Raw genomic sequence first — 23877 nt, forward strand, 5'->3', positions numbered from 1 at the left:
GGGTTCAGGGATGAGATCTACCTTTACTTCCAGGGAGAACACTCCAGTCTGCAGGAAAGAGCAAAACACGTTGTACCTTGCACATCAGTCTTACAAAAGATCATTGTTTTTAGGTGACCACAGAGGCTGGGTCAGGAGCTGCAGGGACTAGCTCTGCAGAGGCAGAGGGGTGAGGGCTCTGCCCCAGGCAGTCTCTCTACAGGACCACGATGGAGCTTCCTGGGCGGATTCAGAGAAAACAACTGAGGGGACTGAAGTAAATCAGAACACGTCCCAAGAGGAGCAGCCAAAGGGACCGGCACTGCTTAGACTTCATGAAGTGCAGGAAGGAACAGGACATCCCACATGGTCCCAGGGTCAGAAAAGAGCTAACAAGCAAAAGTCATAGGAGGTGCATTTCAGTGGGAATCAAGTCCCAGAAAGGCAGTTCTTTGCCTGAGGTCATGGCATGGTGCAGGTGCACAACAGAGCACACGGTCAGATCCAAAACTGGTCGCATGATTCCAATGCCCATGGCTACCCCTCTCCACTGTACAGGAAAAAAGGAGAATAGGCACTGAAATCACCTTCTCCCACCCCCACCAACCCAACTGCACTGGTAAAGAAAGCCGTGTGTGTGTGTGTGTGTGTGTGTGTGTGTGTCCATGCACGCGTGCACACACACACACACACACACGTGTGCTGGTTCTTGCTTCGAATATTTCTGTAGGACTGAAGGCACAAGTAGCCCAAACTCACAGGTTGTTTCTGTCATCTACAAAAGCCTAAGCCCACTGGATGGACAAAGCTGGGAGAGGGTAAGAGGCAAAGGCTTTCAGGATCCTAAAGGAGAGTGGAGAGCCCTACTTCCCCCTGGGCTGGGGAAGAAGGGAGTTCAGTGCTGCAGCCTGAGAAAATAGTAAGGCATGTTCTCGGGAGGAGTGGTGGTGTGGTGGTCCTGGGGAGGAAAGACCCCAAACCAGGACGCCCAGCCTGACAAAGATGCCCACAGCCTATATGGGCATAAGAGCAGACAGCCCACAGAACTCAAGGAACCTCAAAGGCTTATCACAGTGAGCAGGTCAGTGGCAACCAGGAGACTAAAGGCCCCAACCCTGTTTCCTTGGCCATAAGCTTCCTGGATCTCTGCAGTCACTCTGGAAGGAGGAATGGCCCCCACAATGACCAAGAAGGGATCTTTTGTTCATCTGCTCAGATGCGGGCTCAGAGACACATAAAGTTGATTTAAAGCAAATACAGATATTGAAATTCTTCAGAAATCTGCGCTTGAGAATTGCATACCCAGCAGGACTACAGGCACCAAACACCATATAAAAGGGCGACAGAGGGGCGCCTGGCTGGCTAAGCTGGATAAGCGTCTGCCGTCAGCTCAGGTCACGATCCCAGGGTCCAGGTATCAAGCCCCACGTTGGGATCCCTGCTCAGCGGTGAGGAGTCTGCTTCTCCCTCTCCCTCTGCCCCCAACTCATGCTCTCTCTCTCTCAAATAAATAAAATCTCTTTAAAAAATGGTAACAGAAGCATCTGCTCTCCTCCCCCTGCCCTCTGTCCCCGAGTCAGAGACTGGGTACCCCCAGGTCCGTCAGCTGGAGAGTGCCTCCCGGCCTTACCTGGGCAGCAGGTGTTTGCGGCTGACACATAGGGCGGTCTGGTAGTCCTGGGTCACACATACTTTGTGAGGGCTGCATTTCACCTTCAGGCAGGGGTCTTTGGATGGGTCCAGGGCTGAGACAAAAAGAACGAGAAGAGGTTAGGACCTCCAGGGAAATTTAATTTCTCTTCCTACTCAAATAAACAAGTGGGGCATAAACAGACCATGTGTTTGCACTCCGTGCTGTTTTCTTAGGCTGATGGGGATTGGAATGAATCCCCAAACCAGGGGGAATTCTGTGTCTGTGTACACGTTCTTCTTTGACATCAAGATAGTGATTCCTTTGTGCTTTGGGGAGTTTCAGCATCTCCATCTCGGGCAGGAATTACTTTAAAAATCCTTTAAAATCTTACATGCTCCAAGGACCAAGAGCTACTTTTCCCCCTTTGGTTATTTGTCTGCAATTGCTTTTTTTGACTTCATCCATGCCTACCTTTACTTATTTCCTACAATGTAAAAAAAAGTCCTTGAGGACAGAGATTTTTGGCTCTGGTTCAATCACATGGACTGTGTGCATCAATGAGCTTATTTTATTTTATTTTTTTTAAGATTTTTTATTTACTTATTTGACAGAGACAGACAGCCAGCGAGAGAGGGAACACAAGCAGGGGGAGTGGGAGAGGAAGAAGCAGGCTCCCAGCGGAGGAGCCTGATGTGGGGCTTGATCCCGAGATGCCGGGATCACGCCCTGAGCCGAAAGCAGATGCCTAACGACTGCGCTACCCAGGCGCCCCAATGAGCTTATTTTAAATTTTGTGAAGAACTTGAGGACACGCAGGACTGTTTTGTGCCCCATGAAGTTCCGAATCTAATAAGGAGGGGGACAAGCTGATACATAAATATTTATTGTGCGAGGTGGGAGGAGATAAGGGCCCCGATGGGCATATGACATGATAACAGAGCTCGAGAGAAAAAAAGAGATCAATTCCCGGGGCACGGATTAATGAAGCATTAATACGTGAACTGGATCTTGAAGGAGGGGCAGAGTGTGGGGGCAATCGAGGCACGATGACCAGGGCAGGCCAGTGCAGGGAGACATGTCTGGGCCGCTGCAGGACACTCCATCCGATGAGTCAGTGTGGCCTGCTGGTGGGAAGGATTGGGGCCAGGGAGGCAATGTCGATTCAACCCAGGCAGTGGAGAAAGGGTCTCCCGCCACAGCAGTTCCTCAACCACAACGTCTCCCAGAATGGGCTGAGCAGCAGGCCCTGGGCTCATCAGAGCTCCACAAGCTCAGAAACACACACGCTCCTCAGCTGCTCATAGCAGAGAAGAGGCCGCAGGGAATTCTCCGCAAAAGAAAAGCAATTGTGCCATCTCCCAGCTCCAGGCCCAAAGCCTATTTCGGCAGTAAATCTTTCATAACTTCTCTCCACGGCCACAGGAGGTGACGTTTCCCCATGTCCTCCCCACACAGATACCTGGTTGCACAAATTGGCACCCCGAGCAGGGACAGCAAACCTGCCTTGAGAAATGCCATCGTCCCCGCCACGTCTGGGTCCCTCAGCGACCACGATACCCCCGCGCTTAGAGAAGTCCTGATTCCTCTCAGCCCACGCAGGCCCAAAGTCTCAAGACCACCTTCGTCAGACGGCTGCGGGCACCGTCTCAGGGCATCAGAACACGCAGCAGCCGGAGGCATTTGTGCTGTGTGAACAGCTCGGGGAGGCGCCCTCCGCGGCAGCAGCTCCAGCCCGCCCTCGACACAAGCAGGTGCATTTTTTAGGCCAGTCAAGTCAGCAAAAAGCCTGGGGTCCCAGTTCCAGGGGAGTCAACTGGCAGAGCCCAGTCCCCGAGGGACTGCCCGGCTGCCTGAAGCTTAGCAGAGGGAAATGAGCTGCAGGACGAGAAAAGAGGCTGATTCAAGCCCCAGGCTCAGGGCGTTCGCTTTGAACTCTTTAGCTGAGGGCTGCATCTGGCCGGCGAATGACAGAGGGGCCTGGGTCGGCTCTCAGAGTCTCCCAAGGCTGGGCCTTCCAGAAACTCACAGCAGGGACTTCCCAGTTCTAGGTGGAATGCTGTCGGTCCTGGGGACATCCACATGAGAAGCCAGGAGGCTGGTGTGGCCTCAGGCCCTGGTCTTCTCCTTGGGCAGTGTGTGCCACCCCCAACCCCAGAGTGGCTGCCCAGCCAACTCGGACTTGCTTTCCAAGACTCACGCAAAGTTAAGCCAACCTGCAGAATGACTGGGATGACCGCTAATGACAACCACGCCAATCCTTCGCGGCCCCTCCTCACCGTGGGAGGAGGTCAGGCGCTATGGAGCTCCAGAAACTCGGGGACCAGACCACAGGCAGCCCCCGCCAAGTACCAGCTTCGGCATTTCCCTGACAGGTGCTCAGTGTTGCAGAGCCTGGGGGATTTTCACCGCAGTTTGCAGCAGTGGTGGAAACCGACAAGGTGATGGATAGCAGAATCTGGAGTACTGCGTGACCACCTTCAGGGCCGGACTTGGGGTTCTCTTTCTTTCTGTAGGCAAACCCACATGCCCAGATGTCCGCCATGGACTGTGCCATCTCAGGGCAACAACGCGAGCCACGCGGAGTACGGAAGAGCGGGCTCCAGGCCCAGCGTTTCTGAGTTTGAATGTCGGCTCTGCACCTCACTCGTGCCTCAGTTGCCTCTTCTACACAGTGGGGGTAACGCCATCTGCTATTGCCTGGGTTGTCAGGAGGACCACGAGTTAATATTTGTGAGTACTTAAAACAGACTTGGTATAGATTACGTACCACGTAGGTGTTTGCTCATTTTTCGAGCATTCTGTCCCCAGAATGAAAAAGAAGCCTTCATAATAACAAGGACAGCTTAACACTTACCCACTGCTTCCAGACATGCAGGCAAAAACCAAGCCCTATAATTGGATTACCATATTTAATTCTCGAAACTACCTAAAGTGGTGGCTGCTGTTAACGCACCCATTTTACAAATGAAGGTCTTAAAGGGGAGTCACCGATGGGAGAGGTGCAGAGGCCAATGGGACACCTGGTCGTTTGATTCCAGAATGCAAACTCCTCACCTTCAATGGCCGACAGCCTAAGAATCACCTAGGGTGTCCTTTGAGGAGCTGACTGTGGGGCTGCACCTCGCACCCAGTAGAGAGCCCAAGTGCACTGGGTTCTTGGGACATCTTCAGGGCAGAAAGAGACTCAAGGGGTCTAAGTAAGGGGTGTCCAGGGAATCTGGTGTGCCCACGCCAGACGGCCCACGCAGGACTGCCCCCACGGGCCTCACACAGCCCCAGGGCTTCCGGAGAAGGGGAGGTGCCCGGCCCTGGGCAACTGCGCCCTCTGCCCACTCCCTCTGAATGCAGTAACCCTCCAGCTAACTCCACAAACTCCTGTTCTGGTCCATTCTCTTTCTGCAGCCTTGCCACGTGGCACACTACCATTAGGCTAACTACTATAGAGATCACGCTCCTCCCATTCTCGAAGCTAATATATCTTCAAAACAAACAAAAAAAATCAGTCCCTTAACTCCATACACATACTTAACAATTTGCATATAGAAATAAAGTCTGCTAAAAATTAATTATCAGGGTCTGAATACTTCAAACATGTATGCGAATTATTTTGAGTAAGTGAACTTCGCAGAACAACAAAACAGTAATAAATCAAGCTGTCGGCGTTCATTTAATCACCATGGTGCATTTTGTGTCTGAAAAACAGCAACACTGAGATTGAGAGGGGATGAGGAAGGTGAAGGGAGTGTGTCATGTCCCTTTAAATGCGACCTCTCAGTTGTGCTTTTCTGAGCACCCCCAGGCTCATGGTGACACTGGAGAGCAGCCAACAGCCACAGCGGACAAGGCTGTGTGCTCCACTTTCTAAAGGGAATGATAACAGATCAGAATAATAAGTGGCACTTGAGAGGCCCTTTAATAAGGGGCAGGGAGATTGTGCAAGGAAGGAGGTAGGGAGAGCGAGCTGAGTGTGAGTGATAACCGGGAGCAGACCTAGAAGCTTCCTTATCAAGGTGCTAATGATTTCGGGAGCCTCTGCTCCAAGTTTCTCTCTCTCCCACCACACGTGTGCTTGGCAATAGGATGCAGCACTGCCCGCGAGACAGCAGAGCCCCAGACCCTTGCACCGCTCTGCTCACGATGCCCGCAGGACTTCTGAGGGCCACGCCAGGCCAGCGTCCCTGACACAGAGCGCTCACCGACGAGAGCTTCATTTCACCTCTCCTGCCCAAGCCCCAGCACCAGTCAAGGGTCCACTGGCACAGAACACATGTCCAATTAGTTCATTTAATGATTTTTACAAAAACTTTTCCCAAGAAGAAAAGGAGAAATTAATTTGAAGAGAGTTGTGGTAAGGTGGGAAACACTGAATTCAAAAGCAAGTTCATTACAGGCTTCATGTCATTTTTATTCATTTTAGTTTTTAAGCTCACTGCTTGGTCTCAATTAAGGTCGTGATATTTTAATTATCTTAATTGTTTCTAAACTTGTTTTCCAGTTCGAGTTACTTTTTATTTTTTTATTTTTATTTTTATTTTTTTTTAAATTGTATTTATTTATTTGACAGAGATAGAGACAGCCAGCGAGAGAGGGAACACAAGCAGGGGGAGTGGGAGAGGAAGAAGCAGGCTCATAGAGGAAGAGCCTGATGTGGGGCTCGATCCCATAACGCCGGGACCACGCCCTGAGCCGAAGGCAGACGCTTAAACCGCTGTGCCACCCAGGCGCCCCTCGAGTTACTTTTTAATTAGCTACATTGATTTTCAAATCCAGAACCAACATTTTCGCTGTCGGTGGGCACATCCCATAAGCTCACGGGCAAAGGGCTATAACCCCTGCGAGAGTGGAGCTGGAGACCACCTCAGAGCCACTGAGTGAGGGCATGTTCCATTTTGTGGGTGGGCCACAGAGTCCCTGAGAGTCACCTGGGGCACTGACACACACTTGGATGTATCCCAGTAACACCCACAGAACCTCTGTTCTGTGCAGGCTGGAGGCTGGCACCTCCAGAGGGAACAGGACCGCATCCTGGCCTCCCCAGGCTCACAGCTCCACAGGGAGGACAGGCAAGAGGAGGAGAAGCTCAGTGTGTGAGGGGAGAAGGCAGGGTACCTCACCTAGCCTTTTGGAGGTGAGACTACCTTGACAGACACCTCTAGAAAATGGGTTCAAGCCAGGTGATGGGATGAAGAATAACATTCCAGGTAGGAGGTGCCTTTCTTCCCAGAGTAATCAAGGCAAGTCTGGGGAACTGAAGTGTCTCGCTGGGCTCCTGACAGGCTGGAGCAGGGGTGGTATGTGATACAACACGAAGGGGTTACAGCATCACCAGGAAGGGCCATGAAAGCACGGGGAGGACTCCAGAGGACCACAGCCCTCCAAGTGCCACAGCGAGACACACGTGGCAGCACCCAGTGACCTCTGGAGCATCCTCCCACGCTGACGTAGTGGAGAGGAGGTACACCTGTTTCAGCCAAAGTAGCACTTTGGTAAGAAGAGACAAGCTGCATACTCTCACCCTCCAAATAAGAAGGGGTCTCAGGGTGGGGGTCTCTGTGGCCAGCTCTGGAACCTCTGGGGAAAGAAGCCACACAGGATTCTGGGAGGCAACAAGCCTACCCACTGAGTTGAACGAGCCAAGACATGGTCTACAACAGCCACTGAAGTTGTGGGCCACACCGTTAACTCCAGGAAACTTCCGCAGACAAGAGGCCACTCAATTTACAAAAAGTTGACAAATTAATGAATGTGTGTTGTCTCCTTGTTGCTTTTAAGACCGCTCTCTGCCTGCATCATGCTCGGCCGCAGTTCATCTGAAGAGCAGACGCTCCCGGTGATTCATTAGGAGTGACTTAATGGATGGATGACAAAGAAGTTACTCCAAACTGCTAAAACCTCGTCAAGCTAAGATCCCAAACATTTATTACAGCTTGTCTGTCCCCATGGTAACCTGTGCATGCATCTGGCTTCCTCTCTCCTCTCCGGAGGGGCTTGTTCACTAGCTGACGACAGAGCCTCACGGAATACAAAAGAGAAGATTCCGCCTACAGAATTTTGCTGGAACCAGAGAAGAATGGCCGTTGGGAAGACCTCTGTCACCATTTTCAGTTTTCCATGCAAGGCACCGGCCATGTTCAGAGGCCGAACAAAGGGGCCCACGGGCTATGTGGCTAAGTCAGCCAGGCAGCTGAGTGGTACAGACGGCTGAGCGTGTATGCCCAAGGATGGGGGAATGGCCGTGGGTGGGAACACGGACGCATGAGGACAAAGGGGCCGAAGATAAAAAGATGCATCTTACCAAAGGCACCCCTCCTGAGAAGAGTTATTTTCTTCCCCTTCAAACCAAGGACCTGAGAACTCTCTTCTGTGTTAAGACTAAAAGCATCCTCTCTTACACTGTGTGTGTGTGTGTGTGTGTGTGTGTGTGTGTGTGTGTGTGTGTGGTGGGGTGGTAGGGGCTAGGATGGTATAAGCTTGTAACAGCCTTTTTTGGAGGGCAATTAATCTGCCAAGACCCTAAATGCTAACAATTTTAAATAGTGGTGGATGGGTATACAGGAGTTTATTATATTACTCCCTCAACTTTTTGGTATATAGGAAAATTTTAGTATTAAAAGGAAAGGAGAGAAAAAAGAAATATCTTGTGAGCCAGCAAGTCAACACGTTAGGCAAAAATGTACATCGTAATGGTCAACGGTAAGGGAAAATCATCGGCTGCATGAACGGCCATCTACTTTACCCTACTTGAGCTGCCTGAACAAAATACCCCAGACTGGGTGACTTGGACAACAGAGTTTTATTTCTCACAGTTCTGGAGGCAGGGAAATCTGAGATCAAGTTGCCGCCATGGTCAGTTTCTTGTGAGAGATCTTCCAGGCTTGCGGACAGACAGCCACCTTCTCACTCTGTCCTTGTGTGGCCTTTTCTCAGTGCACACAGAGAGCAAGCCAGGGAGCTCTGGGATGTCTCTTCTTATAAGGATACCTATCCCATAGGTACGGGGCCCTACCCTGATGATCTTATTTAACCTTCATTACCTCTTTAGAGGCCCTGCCTCCAAATACAGCCACAGTGAGGGTTAAGGCTTCAGCATACAAAACATTCAGTCCCTATCACCATCTACAGGGAAACAGTGACCTCACTTACAGGACATGCCTTCATGAAATCTTGCCTGGCTTTTATAAAAGAGGAAGTACATCGATAGGCACTTACACAGGTAGATGTTTATAACAAATTAAGTGAAAAAGCAAGTTAAAATATTTGAAATGGCAAAGTAACTTCCCAACACCACACAGCTAATAAATGGCTAATAAATGGCCAAGCCAGTACTCAAAACCAAATCTATCTGCTTCTAAAGGAGATCTCTTTCCCTTTGCTCTCCTGCTGGCCTTAAGAAGTCCCTCTGTCTACAAAGTCCTAGCCTCCAGCCACTCACACAGCAGGACCTTCGGCTTCTCCACTGCCCTCTCCCTCCTGGGGCTTTCCCTGCATAACCTGTGAATGAATTCAGACTCCCTATGCCCCTGGGGCCAACACCGCTGCAGCCTGTCACCGAGGGGTTTACAAACATCACCAGCAAAAAGCAGTCTCTGCTTCTTAGAGAATTTTGCCTGCAGCAAGGCAACAATGAAGTAATGACCATCACTGGGAGCAAGAGCGAGTGTCCAGCCCCGTGAGGATTTGGAATTTACCTCCTAGGCGTAAAAGTTAAGGACACCACATGCCTGGCTAGAAAGGGCTTTGCCTTTCAAGACATGTGCAAAACAAGACATTACAAGCAACTGCTGCTAAGTCCAACATGGCTGATACACAAGTCCTGATCATTAGAAAAGAACACATGAAGAGAGGTCCTATTAGAGCAACAGCGGAAATATGTTCTGGAAAATCAGAAGCCACAAAATTCTATGAGCATGGCCAGCCAATCCCCCCTTCTCAAAGCTATCATCCTATACCTTCCTTTGTTTCCCAGGTGCTCTCGGACAGTAAAGACAAGCACCCTCACTCAACGTTTCTGCCAATTTCCCTACAAAAGTGGGATGGGGGAAGGAGGATAAAGGGGAGCAGGTGGGAGAACTAAGTGGAAAGAAAGGGAAAGAGGGAGCATTTTATTATATAATGCAGCATCCATTTAAGGGGCTGACCATGGCAACGGTGACATATGCCAACTTGTAAAGTAATGTACTATTATTCTAACTAACCAATGAAGAGACGGATGCAGAGATCAGTTCGGTATTACTTTACCAGCGAGGAAACTGACACAGAAATGGTAAGTAATTGTCTTTGGTCTCATAGCTGGTTAAGTCTGGACTTGAAACTAAAGGAGTCTCACACCAAAGCTAGTGCTCAGAGCCACTAGGCCACTCATGAAAACAGCTTACGATGGGGATAAAGGTGACAACTGTAGTACTAAGCAGTAGCATGTTGAACCCCTCTGTCCCCCTCCCCCAAGAATGTCACCTCTAGGATCCCCCCCAAAAGAACTTCTTACTATGAAGAAAGCATTGTACTATCAGAAGGCAAAGCCAGAATGTTGGACATCTGAGTAAGCTTATATTACTTTTACAATGAATATGAAAGTCAAACTTTATTTTCAAGGTGATGCTCATACCCAGGGAACGTAATGTTCTCTCTGACCTGAAAAACAACACAGACCAGGTGAGCCTTGTGGTTCCTTCTGTGAGGTATTCTTTTTTTTTAAAAGATTTTATTTATTTATTTGACAGAGAGAGAGAGAGAGACCACACATGCAGGGGGAGTGGCAGGCAGAGGGACTCGATCCCAGGACCCTGGGATCATAGCCGAAGGCAGATGCTTACCTGACTAAGCCCTCTGTGAGGTGCTCTGTGAAGCCTATCTATGGCCCATGTCACTGACGAGGAGATGCATGACACGTGGAGGCAACATGGGATGGGATGAGTGACACAAGCAATAGGACCTGAGCATGACCTCAGTTCTCAGTGGAGGGACAAGACATCAACCACAGGGAAGTCTTGACCTTCCCATCCATCGGAATGGCCAGAATTCATTAACACACCATAATAGTAAAGGCCATTGGGTTCTACTTCATGATAACTGGCAGAAATTATTCATGAGACATTTCTGAACAAAGGAGACAGAATTACTGAAAATACCTAAGACCAGTTCTATGACCTAGGGAAACAAGAAGACATAAAAAGCACAATAAAAATCAAGTATGTCCAAGAAAAGGGTATACTTACAAGAGTCTTGCGGCTCATTAAGTCTGTGTTTGGCACCTATACTTCATTTTAATACAATTAAAATTCTTATAAAACACGCAGCTTTTCACAAACAATGAACTCCTTTGTGCTGGTGAACGTGACTCTGTCATGATTCAGCAGTCCCAGTAGTTGACCAAGTAAGAAATACAGAAACTGCACAAATTTCAAAAAAAAAAAGTTAGTCTTTCTAGAAGAGCACCCAGAGATGTGGATCAAAGGGTAAGGAGTGTATGAGGAGAGGCACAACTATGCCACTCCCTGCCTCTGTGGTCCAAATGGGTTACTCACTCTCTAGGATTCAAATGCAGACGAAGAAATCTACTACACTTGGGTGTTGTGAGGGTCTGATGACATCATGCATGAACATTGCCCAGCACAGGGCCTGACACACAGTGCATGCTCAGTTATCCTCACCGCCCTTTCAGCCCGCTCTTCGAATACGGAAAGTGGGTGTACCCAAAGAGCCTGGAACCCTAGACATTCCAGAGACTCAAGATACCAGGGCAGTCAAAAAAATGGGCAGAAGACACGAAGAGACATTTCTCCAAAGAAGACATCCAGATGGCCAACAGACACATGAGAAGATGCCCCACATCACTCCTCATCCGGGAAATGCAGATCAAAACCACAGTGAGATACCGCCTCACACCTGTCAGATGGCTAAAATAAAAAACATCAAGAAACAAGTGTTGGCAAGGATGTGGAGAAAAAGGAACATTCTGGCATGGTTGGTGGGAATGCAACCTGGTGTAGCCACTCTGGAAAACAGTATGGAGCTTCCTCAAAAAATTAAAAATAGAGCTACCCTATCATCCAGTAATCACACTACTAGTTACCCCAAAATACAAAAACACTAATTCAAAGGATACATGCAGCCCTACATTTATTGCAGCATTACTTACAATGGCCGAACTATAGAAGCAGCCCAAGTGTCCACTGGTAGATGAATGGATAAAGAAGATGTGGTGTACACATTCGATGAAACACTATTCAGCCATAAGAAAGAATGAAGTGTTGCCATTTGCAACAACATGGATGAAGCTAGAGAGGAGACAGGAGAGGTCAGAGAAAAACAAATACCGTATGATCTCATTCATACGTGGAATTTAAGAAACAAAACAAAGTAACAAAGAGAAAAGAGAGAGAGAGAGAGAAACTAAGAAATAGACTCTCAACTATAGAGAACAAACTGATGTTTACCAGAGGGGAAGTGGGAGGCGGGATGGGTAAAATGGGTGATGGGGATTAAAGAATACACTTACTGTGATGAAAAATTAATTAAGTTTAATTAAATTTAATTTAATTTTAAAAAGATCCTGGAGCTACAGTGCTGTTCAGCCCTACCAATTTCAAATGGGAGACTCATCTGTACAAGAACAAAGTTCCACATTTCTCTTTGAACCTCAAGCTAAGGGTCTCCTTCATCCAGAAAACTTTTGCTGCGTACCCAGATCTACACCACTGCTGAATCCACCATATGACAAGTAAGGAGTTCGTGTATCTCTAGCAGACCTGTGTTCTGCCTTGTGTCATCTCAGAGCTTATTAGGTCTGGAAATGAAGACTGAAAAACCTTTTTTTTTTTTTTTTTTTTTTTTTGCTCTAAACTACATGCACTAAGAACAAACAACAAAGCCTTGTCAATAAACCTACATGGTCACAGTCTTTTTTCTGTTTGTTTTGAGAGAAGGTATTTTGGGCTTTGAAAAGTCTCTACTAGAAAGTGATGGAATTTGAGTCTTAAGGTATTCTAAGGCCTACATTCAGGCACCACTGATAAAATTCGAGGGGGGAAAAAACAACGATTAAGGATAAAGAATCTGGCAAATGCTGTTGATCCAAGCAGACAAGGGCACAAGTCCAGGGAACTTGATAACATGAGGTGTGCTGGGTATAAATGGGCAGCAGGGTTTAGCAAGGCAGGCTTTGTGCCCAAGGTTCATGCTTTCCAATCCATAGCCAGGGGCTGTCCATCTGACTGCTTCTACCCTGTCTCATAAAGCTTGGCAAGGACAGGTGTTAACTGAAACCAGAATAATAAAGTCTGCAGGGAAATCTTGCCCCAAATTAGACACAGAGATGTTCAAATGACCTCTAAGAGCCTGAGAGGAGGCAGTCACTGCCATGATGTGACATTCTGAGAAGCAGAACCTCAGTCCAGAGCTCTAGTGAGGTAACGTGATGTTCATTCACTGGCCACCTCCCTTGCCAGTCCAACAATCAGTGCAAGAAGGCAAAACAGTCCCACACCCTATGCATCTACCACAGCCAGGACTCTTTTTTCTTGTTTTCCAAAATCTAACCTAGGTCTTGCCTCTCAGAGTATAATGGGCCAAGGAGAATGCAAATCTCTAGTGAATATCCCTGCAGTATCTATTTTACTAGGGGGTAATTTAAAACTTATTTAAAATATTAAGGAAATCACTGGTCTACTATAGGATATAATACAAAATTCATATAAATTTGTATAAAGAGATTCCAAAAATGTATATGCTCACAATAGGTTCAGTCCCCTGTATCTCATGATAGATGTTTGTTCTAGCTTGCCCTTAGAGGCTCTTTGGTGGAAAAGTTTCAGAAGTGTTGAAAGTGTTTACCAAGTTTGAAAGGTCTTAAGAATGAAGTGGAGAGCTCTCCAGGGTACTGATATCTAAGATAGAAAATCAATAGCAGTAAAAGTACATACAAAGAACTTACATAAGCAAATTGTTCATTCTTGCAGGACCAGTTGAAGCTAGTTAATCAAAACTGCATCCCACGGCCCCTGAAACAGACTCCCCATGCCATCTGTTCCCAGGGATCTCAGTCCCGCTGGTGAAAGGCCCCAGGATTTTTCAGAGAATTGACCTTGCATAATCCAAAGCTTTTCTGAGAGCCATCAATGTGCCAAGCACTGGGTGAGGTTTACAAATGAGTTACAAAGCATTTGTGGCTCCCTAGGTATGAATATCAAAATTAAAGCTTTTATTACTTTCATCCCTCCCACTCTTAATTTTTTAGAAACACTTGGCTCCAGATTTATAAATGGGTAATTGGAGACTACACATTTCCAAGTCCTTTCCTTCTCCAATTAGGGCAGATTCATTTCTGCTTCCGTGGGATGGTTCCCAAGGCTATTAAATTCCATTCCTTAACTGATAACATTGAAGCAGTCATGACAAAGTTAGTGCTGATTGGAACAGGGATTTCTTTGGGCACCTTCTAAGCTATTAGAAAGTGCTTCAAACTGAGAGAAGAATGGCTCTATCTCCCAATGCAGGATTCAGTAAATCTGTATCATTTAAGTCTTGTGTATTCTTGTTCCTTTGTTTTTGTGTCCCACCTTATTTAATCAATGTTAAAATACTTTTCCATGTACATCCAAATCAACTAAGCAATTCACAGTTCCAACCTTGTCCACAACCAGCTCTCTTGTCTACTTTTCTCTTCACCAGTGTGCCCCTCAATGGCCAATTACCTCCCTTACATTACCCTAAGATAAAGCCTATACTCCTAATATAAAATATAAATCAGGTCTTAACTACACACGGAAGACAGATGCAACAATAAATAATGAGAAAGCACCTATGAGGTTTCCTAAGACAAACATGGAACAAACACAAGGAGTAAAATCTTTCATTTTCATTCTTTAGCAATAAATACTGAGTACACAGCAGGTAAAACAGAGCAGGGAGATAATCATCTTTGGATACTATAATGGCTGCAACATTTCTTTCACTAAAGGAGAATGATGTCCTTGTTTTTGTGAAATTTATTGATTCTAAACTTTACAGAATTTTTAAAAAGAGTTTTATCTCCCATGCAGTAGGTTGCCTGAATGGAGATGAAGCTGTTGAAGGCAACCTACTAAATGGGAGAAGATATTTGCAAATGATACATCCAATAAGGGGTTGATATCTAAAATATATGAAGAACTCATACAACTCAATTACAAAAAAATTCCAAACAACTCAATTAAAAAAAATAGGAAGAGGACCTGAAAAATATTTTTTCTGAAGAAGACATACAGATGACCAACAGGCACATGAAATGAGGCTCAGGGAAATGCAAATCAAAACCACAACGAGATATAACCTGACACTTGTCATAATGGCTATTATCAAAGCAAACAAATAAACAAGTGTTGGCAAGGATGTGGAGAATAGGAAACCCTCATGTATTGCTGGTGGGAATATAAACTGGTGCACCCACTGTGGAAAACAGTACGGAGATTCCTCAAAAAATTAAAAATAGAACTATTATATGAACCAGCAACTCCACTTCTGGGTAATTATCCAAACAAAGTAAAAAAGTAATTTTAAAGACATATGCAACCCTATGCTCACTGCAGCATTATCTCCAAGAGCCAAAATATGGAAACAATTTAAGTGGTCATCCATGGAAGAATGGATAAAGATGGTGTATGTACGTAAACACACACACACACACACACACACACACACAGTGGAATATTACTCAGCCATAGAAAGGAATTAAATCTTGCCATTTGTATCAACATGGATGTATCAACATAGAAAGAGGGTCATAAATACAGAGGACAAACTGGTGGTTGTCAGAGGGGAGAAGGGTGAAGGGACAGGACAAATAGGTGAAGGGGATTAAGAGTACAAACCTCCATTTATAAAATAAGTCAGTCATGGGAATGAAAAGTACAGCACAGGGAACCTAGTCAATAATACTATAATAACTTTGTGTAGTGACAAATGGTAACTAGATCTATGAGATATTTCATAATGTATAAAAATGTTGAATTATATTATATACCTGAAACTAACATAATATTGTATGTCAGTTATAACTCAATAAAAAAAAAAAAGAGCTTCATGACTCTGTCTTCCACAATCTGGCCTCAAGCTTCCCTTCCAGAATTTGGCTCATATTCTCAGCCTGTATCCTCCTCATCCTCCAAGATTTACCCCAACTTCAGTTACACTGGGTAACTCACAAACTCTCCAAGTCCTCATTTCCTTTCATGCATCTAGAGCCTAGACTGCAGTATCCAATACAATGAACCATTCCATTCTTTTATTTTTTTTTAAGATTTTATTTATTTGAGAGAAAGAGAGAGAGCAAGCACAAGTAGGGGGGAGGGGCAGAGGGAGAGGGAGAAGCAGAATCCCCACTGAGCAGGGAGCCTGAATTTGGGCTCAATCCCAGTCAAGATCATGACCTGAGTCAAAGGCAGACACTTAACTGACTGAGCCACCTGGGCCCCCCATGAACCACTCCATTCTTATAACTGCCTTATGAGACCAATATTATCTACACTTGGGAAATAAGAAAAAAATTTAGAACTAGCCAAAGATCATGTAACTAGTACGTGACAGAGATGGGTTGTGTCTCTAAGTCTGTTGTAATCCAGTTGTTGTAAGCTTCACAAGACCAGAGAGAGTGTCTGTCCTCACTACTGCATGCCCCTCACCTAAGCAGCATCTGGAATATCATAAAGTCAATAAGAGTTGTTGAATGAGCGCATGCACGAATGGACCCCAGACCATGGATCTACTCACTACTCTCTCTTGCTCTGTGGGGCTAGGAATCAAGTCTGGTTCATCATTTTTGAACCCCAAGTTCCTGGCCTGTGTCTGCTATAAGGGACATGCTCAGTTAATGCTGAATTAACTGTCTGTGCAAAGAGTATCTTTGGATGAATCTTATAAGCTGGAATTTCTAGGTCACAAATGTTCAAAACTAAATGAGTCCCTGGAGCATTTGCTCTAGACCAACAAGTTCATATTTAACATAGGGAAGACTTCAACCCATCAATTGAGGAAACATTTATGAAACGACTTCTATGTGACAAGCTGGGCATTCAGAGATGGGTAGGACACAAGTCCTTGCTCTTAAAGGAACTGACATTCTAGTAGAGGGATAACGATAAGGGAAGGGAAGGGAGGGAGAGGGAAAGGGGAAGGGAAAGGTAAGGAAGAGCAAGAAGAAATGAAGAGAGGTGAGGAGGAAACAATGGATAGTAATAAGAGCTAAGCAGGCCATTTGAAAAGAGTAATAAAGTAGAGAGCTCCTGAGTAGCCACACTGGATTAAGTAGTAGGCAAGACCTCCCAGAGGATGTGACATTAAACCATGATCCGACAAGAAGGAGCCAGACTGTAGATCAGGCGAGGAACATTGCAGGAGAAGGACTGCAAAGGCCCCAAAGGTAGGAAGAGATCCTAGAGTGCTAGATAAAGAGACACATCTTGAGAGGTCACATGGCTTTTTAAAGGACACACAGCTAGGACAGGACCAGTACCTAACTTTCGAAACACCAAGTCTCAGCTGTGTATCCTCAGAGCAGTGAGTCCCGAGATATCTGAGACATGTTGAGATCTGACAGAGGTGCAGAGGCAACCACCCATTGGCCTCACTCCAGACCCGGACCCACCTTCATGACCACGGCCTTGCCACAACTCTGCTTTCAACACATGGGTCTTGACAAGTCATCACTCCGGTTCCTAAAGCTAAAGATGAATAGGCCAGAGAGAACCGAGGTCTCGGGCTATCTGGACACCATCTTTGCTCATATAAGCAAATGACCAATATATATGACATGAATTATATGTTAAGCTTAGGGGAACATGAACTCTATGCTCCAGACAGATCCAGTTTCACATCTGAGCTCAGCTGCTTGGGTGCTGACTTTGGGCAAGTTATGCAGCCTCTCCGAGCCATAAAGGGGAGTGGTCACATGTCCTTCACATGATGGCTCAGAGCACTGGATGAGGCATTATGTCAAATGCTGAACACCAATCTTGGAAAGTCCTCAATTAATGTTAGTTTCAACTCTTTTCCACATGATTCCCCTCAAACATTCCTTAAAGATCCACCAGTCCAAACTGAACCTCTTTTCTTCTCCCAATTTCTCTACCAGGTCATCTCTATGACAAAACACAACCTTGAAACCACCTTGCCTCTATCTATTTCCCTGGAGACTCCTGGGAGTCCCCTCTACTGCCAGCTCCGCCCCGCTCTCTGCTCTATGCCCTCCAGGGAGTCGGCTTGCATGCACCCTCGCCCTCCCTGGTCCAGAATGCTCCGCCCCGGCCCCACCCCTTCGCAAAGGTTGAGCTGCAAACTGATACACCTAGCGCCCTGTAAATGTACACAACAGGGTGAAAGGAGAAGAAAACAATGAAATAAAGGAGGGTCCCTCTTCTGCCACTAGTCTTTCCCGATGCAAATGTGTCACCAAGATTACTGGCCGCAGATTACCCTACTGGCTGGGACTGGAACAGTCATCAGGCCTTTTGTGATTCTGAAATAGCTAATGAGGGGATGTGTTCCTGTATAATCCAAACAGTATCCATTTCACGCCCAATCGTTTTTTAAATGGGCAACAAATCTCCCTGGTGTGTTCCTTCCCCTAAAAAACAGAAACTCTGTCTGGTCTTTTTGTGGGCCTGTCCAATCCACAAGGGCAAGGGGCCCTTGATACTGATTCAAAGCCACAAGCCAGGGCACAAAAGCAGACCCGTGGGGCAGCTCCCTCCCTCGCTCCTGAACACTTCCTTCACTGGATGCCATGACCAAACCCAGGACTGTCAACACAGACTGATGAAGCAGCCCGCTGATTTTTAACTCATCTCTAGCTTGCAAGTTGCCAACATTTCAGACGAAGTGCCCGGCTGTTTTGGGCAATGGAATCAATAGGTCATGGAGATGAAAAGAGGTAAGTCACTGAGATCAAAGTCCAGCATAGGGACTATAATCAATAATAATGCAATGACACCATACAGGGACAGAGGGTGACTACACTCGCATGGTGAGCACTGAGTAATGTAGAGAACTGTCGAATCGCTCTGTTGTACACCTGAAGCCAACGTAACATCGCATGTCAATTATACCTCACTATTAACAATAATAAAAGGGATCGAGAGGAGAACAGAGTTGATTCTACAGCAGTCAAACATCCAGTAATTCATCTATTCATTGAGCTCAGACCCTCACTGGGCCCTACTCTGTGGCAGACATCATTCTAGGTGCTAAATCAAATAGGCCAGTCCCTGTGCCTGTGGCAGGGACAGGCCCTTGCGAGCCGCCAGGCACCCACCCCATCTGATCTCATGGAATCCCGAAGCAACCTTATGAGGCAGGTGTTTACCTCATGCTCGTTTTGCGTCAAGATAACCCAATCACCCCACAGGCATGCTCTGACCAGCTTTTACAGTTTTAACTTGCTAGCAATAAAAAGTTAGAGAATATCATATAAAAACCAAGTATGCATTTATGAATTATTTTTAATTGTAAGATGTGGCCACCCTTGGGCTTACATTCCCACATGGCTGCCTGCTTTGCCCCAGCAACTCCTGTGTCCCCCTGTGCACTGTGCTTTGCCTCCCTCTCTCCCTATCTCCTTCTCTCCTACATTCACTGTCTACCAGGCCTGAAGGCACTGGCATTCATACCACCCACAGAGCTCCTAAGAATTTATCTTTTCCTCACAAAATAAACAATTGCACCATTCACATTCTAAATTTCTTTCACTTAGCACAGACTCCCAAGACAATTGGGGTAGAATGATCCAGAAGGGTTAGTTTTCTTGAGTTTAAAAGCAGTTCCCAGTCCACAGTATTTCAGTGTTTGGCAAACAACATGATAACTTTTTTTTTTTTTTTTTAGCTTTAACAGCCTAATTATTCTTCCTTTGAATTTTCACATCTGCATAATTAATTTAGCAATCCTCTGCCCTGGAGAATTTCCCCCTTAACAGACTTTACTCTGCTTTATTTTCTTAGAGTCTTGACTGTGCTGAACATCAGTCTTAGTGTCCTCAGATCCCAAAGGTGACTCTATGGTGGGGGCGGGTGGAGGGACAACAAGGGGACCTCCTCCACCCTAGTATTTCCCCCCAGGCTGGCCTCTCTCCTTCAAGTATGCCAAAGTGGCAGGGCACGATGTCTCCTACATGGCTGCCTGATCTGTAGAGGTTTCTACTAATCAGTTGTTCTGCAACCAACATCTTCTCAACATCCCCACCCATAGATATTCCAATCCCTGGGCACTCAAATCAAAACCACATTGAGATACCCCACACCAGTTAGAATGGCAAAAATGGACAAGGCAAGAAACAACAAATGTTGGAGAGGATGTGGAGAAAGAGGAACCCTCTTACACTGTTGGTGGGAATGCAAGTTGGTACAGCCACTTTGGAAAACAGTGTGGAGGTCCCTTAAAAAGTTAAAAATTGAGCTACCCTATGACCCAGCAACTGCACTACTGGGTATTTACCCCAAAGATACAGACGTAGTGAAGAGAAGGGCCATATGCACCCCAATGTTCATAGCACCATTGTCCACAATAGCCAAATCGTGGAAGGAACCGAGTTGCCCTTCAACAGATGACTGGATTAAAAAGATGTGGTCCATATATACAATGGAATATTACTCAGCCATCAAAAAGAACAATTACCCAACATTTGCAGCAACATGGACGGGACTGAAGGAGATTATGCTAAGCGAAATAAGTCAAGCAGAGAAAGACAATTATATGGTTTCACTCATTTATGGAACATAAGGAATAGCAGGGAGATCGGTAGGAGAAGGAAGGGAAGAATGAAGGGAGGATAAACAGAAGGGGGAATGAACCACGAAAGACTATGGATTCTGGGAAACAAACTGAGGGCTTCAGAGGGGAAGGGGGTGGGGGATTGGGATAGGCCGGTGATGGGTATTAAGGAGGGCACGTATTGCATGGTGCACTGGGTGTTATACACAAATAATGAATCATGGAACACTACATCAAAAACTAAGGATGTACTGTATGGTGACTAACATAATAAAAAATAAATAAAAAATAAAGTAAAAGTAATAGGAAAAGGAAAAGAAAAAAAAAAGAAATGATAGGAATGGACAAATTCCTTTGGATGAAAGGTTGTTAACCAGCTGTGGACAAGCTTCAGGGGGTCTAAAACCTGCATCTAAATTTTTATGTGTGTTTTTGTGATGTCAAGGACCCAGAATGAATGTTTACCTTCAATCCTTCAGTCCCCTTTCCTGGCAGTGCCCCATTTCCCTACACAGAATCTCTCTCCCCATTGTGCACAGGCTAGGCGGGCCAGTGGTACAGAATGTCCACTTCTCACTAAAAAGACATAGGAGACAGGTCCGGTGCCCCTTCCTCCTCCTGCCTTTGTGCATTCAATCTGACTGACCCTCCTGAGACTGCATCGTGAAGGAGAGGCCCCAGGGCAGAGAGGGCAGGGGGCATCATTAGCCTGTGCCTGCCACTGCCTAGCTGCCTGGTGCTCCCCTCGTCCCAGTTCCAAACCAAGTCTTCTACCCCAGCTTTCAAAGCTCGTGAGTTCAGCATATCCTTCCTACAGTATACGAGTCAGGCTCTGTTGCTGGAGAACTCTTAAGCAAATTCATGGCATCTAGAAAATGTCACCAGGGTCTGTGGTTGGAAACCACACTTTGAAGGTAGTGAATAGTCCTGAATTAAGCCAGTTAACACACTAAGCCATCACTGTTCTGAAGGCTTGGAGTGACTGCGGTCAACAGACCATCCTCAACATCATGGCCTGTAGAAAGCTGTTCCCTGGACGTGAACGTTATCGTGCATAGCCCTGGCATATGGGTATTGAGACTTACAAAGAACACTCCTGTTAAGGTCAGTGGGGAGGGGACGTCATCTGTGCCATAGGGCAGGAGTCTTGAGGGCACCGTGACAAGGGAGGGCCAATGGAACAAGGGCATGAGAAGACTTACAAGCAAACCACGTTGTTCTCAGGATGGCCATGGGATAACCTGGTCCAGGGGAATCAGTGACCAGCACACACAGGGTCTCAGTCGGAGGAGATAAATTGCCATGTAATCATGGCATCTCCAGGTTTGATGGGGAAAGATGGTGGTATCGTCTCCCAGATGAACAGGCACAGTTCCGGGCACATGAAAACACTGGTGTGCCTCTTAGTCCTAGGCTCAAATTCTCCACCCAGAATCAGATCTGACTGGAATCAGGTGTCCACCTGGACCCAATCGTCTATGGCCTGAGGTAAAGCTTCTGGTCTCAGAAAGCAAGTGTGACCACCACGAGCCTACCCATGGGACTTTCTTCTTTTTTTGATGGCGATAAATGTTCCTAGAGAATGGGTCGTTCTGAGTCAGGAAGATGCCTCCAAGAAGATCAACCTCAGGAGTTAAATGAAGGGAAAAAAAAAAAAAAACCTTCAAAATGGGACTGCCTCTGCTTTGAAGAGCCCACACCACTGGAATAAATACCATAAAGTTGACACTTGATGTCAACTGTATGCTGTCTCTCCAATTTCCAAATGCAGCAAATTAGAATCATAAGCAACATCCAGATGTTTCAGACAAAGTGCATCACGCTCTCCCGCGTTCTCCGGAACCTCGAAACTCTCTCCCCAAGTAAGGCTGACCTCCTTTCCTATCAACCTGAGCTCACGCTTTTATTTCTTTGGGCTCCAATGGCAATCACTGCTTATGCTGTAAAAGCATTATTGCTTTCATCTACAAATTTAGTCATGATTTATATTTCTACCAATTTTTTCCTGTGTCGCCTACCAAACTGTGCGCTGGGTCTTATAAATATTTTTTACTTCTCTTGGAGCATCCAATACCCTACTTCTGTTGACAAAACATTACCAACAAGTTTATAATAAACATATTGTTTATAACATCCTGGCACCACTGACAATGTTTTTTTTTTTTCCTCCAAACTGCTTTTGTATTCAAAAATCTCTAGCATGTACCTACATCTAAGATGTGAGCAAGATGGAAGATTTTCAAAATCTATCTTTTTTCATCAAGTATTCAGAGCCACCGCTACCCGTTTTCCATGATGTAAGAATAAGATCCGATAGCTGTCACAGTCTGAGTAAGATCTAAGAGTTGTCATTCCCTATTTGCATCTTTGGTGTATATAATACATGGGATTATCTCAGCATGAATCCAGGGCCCCAGCAGAATATCCGGGCTAGCTTTGTATTTTTACTTTTAAGCTGGTAAGGGAGTGGTTTTTTCTTTACCCCATTCCCTAGGGAAAAAGAAGCCTCTGATCAATATACTATTCCCATTTGCTTTAGTCTCCCAAGAAAACCTTCTGTCTGCTTACAATGTCATCTGCAGTAATGCTACAGAACAATTTGTGTTTAGATTAGGGATTATGTGGGCGTGCGGGCGCGCGCGCGCACACACACACTCCTTTTCAGGAGACATGTGGCAACGTCTGGAGAAAATGTGCTTGTTTACAACTGGTGAATGGGGGTGGGGGCAATACTACTATTGGCATTTAGTAGGTAGAGGTAAGAAATGGTGCTAAATATTTCATAATCCACAGGACTGACCTTCACAACCATCAATTATCTGGCTCCAAATGTCAATAGTTCCAAAGTGCAGATACCCTAGCTTAGGTATATACAAGGTGCGTTGGCAAGAGCTGCTGTTTAAAACATTCCTTGGGGCTGGGTTCATTTCTATGTGAGGGATGAAATGTAAGTAAGCTTACATGGAACTGGAGGCCTAAGAAAAAGGGAACAGGAATGGGGTTTCGCCCCGAGAACCCCCAGAGAGCACATCTATCCCGTGTCAGAATTGGAAGGTCCTTCAGAAACCATGTAAACGAATGTCCTCATGATACTGTAGAGGGACTGAAGTCCAGAGAGGAGAGCCCAACTTGTCCAAGGCTCCCGGGCAAGCCAGCTGCAGAGCTGAAATGAGAAGCCCAGTCTCATGTCCCCACACCAGAGTTCCATCTGCTCCATCACACTGATCCCTAGTAAAGGAGAAAAGGGGAGACAGCTCCAAAACCACCATTGGCCTTTAAATTCTTTAAGAGAGATGGGAAGTAAGAAGAGACCTTCGTAGGGGCACCTGGGTGGCTCAGTCGGTTAAGCGTGTGCTTTCAGCTCAGGTCATGATACCGAGGTCCTGGGATCAAGCCCCGCATCGGACTCCCCACTCAGCCAGAAGTCTGCTTCTCCCTCTCCCGCTGCCCCTCCCCCTGCTTGTGCCCGCTCTCTCTCACTCTCTCAAATATATAAAATCTTAAAAAAAAAAAAAGAGAGAGAGAGA

The 23877-nt window shown here is 46.2% G+C and overlaps 1 protein-coding gene across 3 annotated transcripts in view; it reads right to left on the reverse strand.

Annotated features, from left to right (window-relative positions):
* SPOCK1 (SPARC (osteonectin), cwcv and kazal like domains proteoglycan 1) overlaps window positions 1–23877 on the reverse strand; it is a 500255-nt gene that overhangs the window by 154258 nt on the left and 322120 nt on the right. For all 3 annotated transcript variants that reach the window (XM_034656051.1, XM_034656050.1, XM_034656049.1), the window contains one exon: window positions 1610–1724. In XM_034656051.1, the coding sequence (XP_034511942.1) occupies window positions 1610–1724 (115 nt within the window). The remainder of the gene's footprint in view (window positions 1–1609; window positions 1725–23877) is intronic.

Source organism: Ailuropoda melanoleuca, chromosome 3 (assembly GCF_002007445.2).
Source record: "Ailuropoda melanoleuca isolate Jingjing chromosome 3, ASM200744v2, whole genome shotgun sequence".
NCBI lineage: Eukaryota > Metazoa > Chordata > Mammalia > Carnivora > Ursidae > Ailuropoda > Ailuropoda melanoleuca.